We start from the raw sequence: 5,813 nt of genomic DNA on the forward strand, positions 1-5,813 counted from the left end.
AAAAAAAAGAGCTGGCAACAGTTTTTAGTGTATGTGTATTAAAGATACAGATGACCAGCACTTGAAAACTCACTAGCTGCTTGAATTTATAACATTACTTATACATTGCTTTTCCATGTTTTTCCATACCATGTGTATTGTGTCCATGAGTAAATTTACAGTGACTCAAAAAATCACTATATTCTTAATCTACTATACATTCTAAGGTAATAATGGACATTCTTATGGAGGCAAATAATGTTCTAAGTGGTCTGAAAAGTAGAAGGTAAAGAGAATAATAAAATTATGTTACTGATTAAATGGGGAGCAGGGGGTCAACATAGTAGTAACTTCATAGTCTGAAGGAAAAAAAAACAACACACCCTTAATAAACTACCTACACTAATGAGATTCACATATATGTGTATACATATGCATATATGTATTAATGCACATTTATTTCAATTTCACTATGCACATATGCCATTTCTGTGTTACCAGTACTGACTTACAAGCAGCCATTTTTTTCAAACTGTAGTCTACCCAGTTATCATATATGAAGCGGTGTGACACTGCCCTTTATCCTTCTGATCTAATCCTCCCTTGTGTCATTTCTCCTCTGGGTGATAGCTGGCAGGAGAACCTCATTCATTTCTTGAACAGTGATATTTATGCCAGCTAGGCCACTGGAAGAACTCTTACATATGATGATCAGTAAAGATGACAGCAAAAGAACTAAAATCCTGTTGTTGGCTGATATGTCTATACAAAGAGAAGATGAAAGATGAATTTTAGGCAGATCAGGTCTAAGATGACGGTGTCAGTACATGGTGAAATTATAAGAAGAGTGAAAAGTCCCTCAGCACTGCAATGGGAGAGAGTTATTATGGTAATGTCATGGTTTTATGATTTTTGGTTATCGATATTGCACATGATAACACCATGTAGTGCACTGAGAGTTAAACTGTTAATGCTCAAGAACCAGGAACCTGTCAGGAAGAGAAGAAGAACTACATACCCCAGGGGGCTTTGTGGTCAGAGAGAAGATGCAACCCCTGGCAAGGTCACACACAATAAAAAGTTGTACAAGGGTAGAGCAATCCAGATAAAAGTCCTCAAGAAACATGATTTCACTGGACTGGAAACAGATTTGGTTCTTACAGCTGTATCTTAAGTACTGTTAAATACAGCAGTGTTAATGAAGTAGGTTTCATTTCCATACTGCAATTTATGTGGTTTTGTTTTTTTATTCCTTTTCTTTTTTACGGGGGAGAGGGGAGGATCAACAGTAGTAAAATAATTCACTTATCTTGAGCTCTCTAGAGATTATATACATGTTCTAGTGGGAGCAACTATTCATCTAACGCAAAATTTAATGTGGTGCTTGTGAAACATTGACATCTTTATCTTAAAATCCTCTCATTCTCGAATACATAAGGTTTTTATCTGTGTAACAGTGTTACCTGATATCTTCCCAGTAACAGAATAGCCATTCATATTTTATTATTTTACTGTATTAACCAGTGTTAGAATGGATTTAACAAAAAAAGAAAATTAATTAATTAATTTGAAGTCAATTTAATCTTTTGTTAAGGCCTTCAAAGTTCCTGATTGACTTACTGTCTTTTGCTAGTTCATGTAATTGAGACAGTGCAGCTATCAAAGATCTGTTACATAGTGTACTTTTTTCAATACTTGTTTGTATTAATCCACAATGCATTTATTGTATTTTTAAAATCTCTCTCACTACCTAATGGCAAGCACACAAGATAACATCTTTTTTTTTCTTTCTTTCTTTCTTTCTTTTTTTTTTTAAATTGAGAAAATGGAGGTGCAATGTGGATTAATTATTTAATGTCACATTTAGGTTTTGTCTAATTAAAATCTAGTGCCAATATAGCTCAAAGTGCCTAAAACTGTTAACTAGCAAAGCTCAAAACACTTGAAGTGGAACTCAAGTTATGGAGTCCTGGTCACAGAACTATTTCTAAAACTGTTGCTTGTTGTCAGTTTTGGAGCTTCATTACTAGATTGACAGACCTGCAAGTGAACATTTACCTATAGAACACCTGGCAGATAGAGAAATGCTGATTTAATCCAATTTAAGTAATAGGAAACAAATGATCAGGAATAAAGTGAGTAGCAAAAGTTCATATTAGAAACTTAGTAAGAAGGGGATAGAATATACTTCTGTTCATTCTTACACTTGTGCCCTGAACAAGAAGTCATCTCTTATAATTTTTGTACTTTTCAATTACATTCAAAGGATAAATCAGATGAGAAAGCAGTTCAGGAAGTCTTCAGTCCAACCTCCTGCTCATATAAGGGACAACTCTGAGGGAGGAAGCTGGTAGTTTCCTCTGGAGGCATCCCTGCTCCAGAGGGCTGGAGATCCAGTCCCGCCTTGTCCTTTGGGCTTCCTCTAATCTCACTACAGTTTATCAATATTGTCATTCCATTGGCTACTCAAAATCAGACACTTAACATTTAACAAAACATCAAGGGTCTCTCCTGTAGAGCTGTCAGCCAGCTAGCCACTCCCCAGCCTGACTGTAGCAGAAGTATATTCCTTCCTAACTGCAGGGAAGGAGTTTATGAGGTCTCTGTTGGCCTGTTTCTCCAATTTTCTTAATTCCTTCTGAATAGCAAAACTGTATTACCTGTATACCAATCTAGCCAGGCTGAAGCTGGATTTCTGTTTCACGTGTTTCATTTTTTCATGCAATGACAGTAAAGGTCTTTTTCCAGTTTAGGGAATGGTAAAATCTCTATTAGTATAACCATACCTACTTTGTGTTCTCCCTCTCAATGGTATTAAAATTTTATTTTTTCTTACTCCTTAGATTCCTTAAACGTGGTTACAGAATGGAAGTTAAAAGACATATACCAGATGCCATTATTAAAAGAAGTTGTTGACATTCTGAAAAAAATACCTTCCAGGTATTTCAGGCCAATCTGTAAGGACTGCAGACTTCTAATTAGGTCATGACTTCAAATTTCACTTCAATTACTGTTGGGTGATATTTATTTCTCTCTTGTATATTTACACAAAATATAAAGCTTTAGTTCAACAAAAATCTTTTGTTTCCCCCAGCTAAGTGAGGGTCACGCTCGCAATTTTTGTTTCATACTTTAAACTCAGAGGTTAAAATATGGTGTTTCAATGTTGAAAGAGAAGTCTCAATGAAGAAATTGGGGTCTTTGACCTCAATCTCTGCTTCTTGGGGTGGTGAGGGCAGGAGATCATTTTGCGTTTTCTAGTTGAATCACAGTAACCCATACCTAACAATTTTAACCTATTAGGTTTTGGACATTTTCAGATCAGAACAAAAGTATCAAAGCCTGTGTAAACAACATTGAAGTTTTGTCTATCATTTAAATATAATAAAACAGCTATTTAATTTCAGAAATAAGTTAATCTGTTTGCAATGAATGTTTTTCATAATTTACTTTCTCACATCCCAGATTAATCTGCTTTTTATTCCAAATTAAATCTGGGTTTATATTGCATATGGTCATAGGAGACAGCAGCCATAGGAGATGCAGGGCAGTGATAGATATCAAAGGAGTGGACAATCATGGAACAAGATGAAAGAAGGAAATGATTACATAAAAGTCAAGTGTGAAGTAACAATAAAGATTGTTGAGTGGAAAACATTTAAAATCTCATTAAAAGCCTGGAAGATATTGTGGTGTTATTTTTTTAATACTATTATTCTGTAGAAATTAGCCTTAGTTTTCCGAAGAGTACATTGTGGAAACACTGAAATAAACTCATAAGCCAAAGACAGATTCGCTTATAAATATATTAAATTATGCATTTTTATAAAGAAAGTTGCAGAATCTAAGCCTTATTTTCAACCTGACTTGATAAGTTGTGAAATAGGAAAAAAAGGAAGGAGGAACATGTATTAATAGCCATCTTTACCTCCAAATATATTGAAATACTATTATGTCAGTGACTTTTTTTTGAGCTTTTTTCTTCCAGATGAAGTGTTAAAGATTATTATTTCAGCAAATAGCTTCAGCATTTTCTGAATTCTGGGTAAGATGGTTTTCCTTTAAAAGCCTTTATGACATGCTTGTAAAATCAAGTTTCTCTGATGAGTTAGACAAACAGTAACTTCCCTTCCACTGCAAAGAAAAAATTCATTGGAGTTTTACTGTTCCACAGTGAGCAGTAAATGCATATTTGAAAAAAAAGACATTGACCTTATTTATTGTGTATATCTACTAGAGAATAGAAATAAAATTGCAATTAGAAACTCAATATCCTGAGATTTACTTATACTATATAGATTTGATTTATAATTCTCTAATTTTAGCATAGGTTACCTATGGCGAAACAGAATTTCTTCAAATTTCAAAAGTTCAATTACAAGAAGTTGAATAAAAGAGGAAATAATATCTTAAATCACCAAAAATATTATATCATAGAAAGTGTTAGGTTGGAAGGAACCTCAAAGACCTTCTTCCAACCCCCATGCCATGCATTACCACTCTCCAAATCAAGCTACCCAGGGTCTCATCCATCTGGGCTTTGAACATCTCCAGGTATGGGGTATTACAAGTTCTCTGGGCAATCTGTTCCAGTTCCTCAATGGCCTCTGAGAATGCTTTCATCCTAACATTTAAATTAAATTTTCCCTCTTCTAGCTTAAAGCCATTCCCCTTTTATTCTATCACTATCAGAGTGTGTAAAAAGTCTGTCTTCCTCCCACTTATAAGCTTCTTTCAAATACTGGAGGGCCATAACGAGGCCTCCTTGGAGCATTCTCCTCTCCAGACTGAACAGGTGCCTTCTTCAGCCCTTCTTCATAACAGAGGTGTTCCAGCACACATTGCTGCTTCATATTTAGCTTTTTGCCCATCAAGACCTCAAGTCATTCTCTGCAGGGCTGCTCTCTCTCAGTTCTAACCCCCAGTCTGTATACATGTCTAGAATTGCCCTGATTCTAGTGCAACATCTGGTGCATTCAATCTCATTTGGGGTGCACTTTTCAAAATCGCCAAGGTTCCTCTGGATGGCATCCCTTCTTCTATTGTACCACTCAGCTTGGTGTCGTCTGCAAATTTGCTGAGGGTGGACTCAATCCCACTGTCCATTTCAAAGATGTTAAAGAGCACCAATTCCAAGACAGACCCCTGAGCACTCAGCACCAACCTGTGGATCGTGATAGGACAAGGGGAATGTTCTTAAACCAAGACAGGGGAGGTTTAGTTTCGATATTAGGAGGAATTTTTTCACACAGAGGGTGATGATACACTGGAACAGGTTGCCCAAGGAGGTTGTGGATGTCCCATCCATGGAGGCATTCAAGCAGTGGTTGGTGACCCTGCACATATCAGGGGGGTTGAAACTAAATAATCATTGTGGTCCTTTTCAACCCAGGCCATTCTATGATTCTATGATTCTTTGACCACCTGGACATAGATGCATTCAATGCAATTCTCTGGATGCAACTGTCCAACAAAATCTTTATCTACTGAATAGTCCACCCTTCAAATCTGTTATTCCTCCAATTAAGATACAAGTATGTGGTATGGACCAGATACAGCTTTTGGAGAAGTCCAGGTAGACAACATCAGTTGCCTTCCCTTTGCCACCAGTGCCATCACTCCATTGTAGAAGGCCACGATCCACCCTTGGTGAAGTTATGCTATACGATTCAGATCACATCTTCATCTCTCACTTGCATCTTAAGGTATATCCCAGGAAGATCTGCTCCATGATCATTGAAGCACAAGTGTACTGTTCACTGACCGTTCCTTATCCCTTTCTTAAAAATGAGAACGATGTTTCCTTTTTTTCCAGTCACAGGGGACCTCAACTG

General features: G+C 36.5%; 1 protein-coding gene across 1 annotated transcript in view; it reads right to left on the minus strand.

The window, feature by feature from the left end:
- The window catches only part of LOC100543356 (cadherin-7-like), a 29,717-nt gene extending 25,115 nt beyond the window's left edge, over positions 1-4,602 (minus strand). Inside the window, exon 1 of the mRNA XM_010708809.1 lies at positions 4,477-4,602. Within this exon, the coding sequence (XP_010707111.1) occupies positions 4,477-4,602 (126 nt within the window). The remainder of the gene's footprint in view (positions 1-4,476) is intronic.
- Positions 4,603-5,813: the final 1,211 nt, after the last annotated feature.

This window comes from Meleagris gallopavo, chromosome 3 (assembly GCF_000146605.3).
Source record: "Meleagris gallopavo isolate NT-WF06-2002-E0010 breed Aviagen turkey brand Nicholas breeding stock chromosome 3, Turkey_5.1, whole genome shotgun sequence".
Classification (NCBI taxonomy): Eukaryota; Metazoa; Chordata; class Aves; order Galliformes; family Phasianidae; genus Meleagris; species Meleagris gallopavo.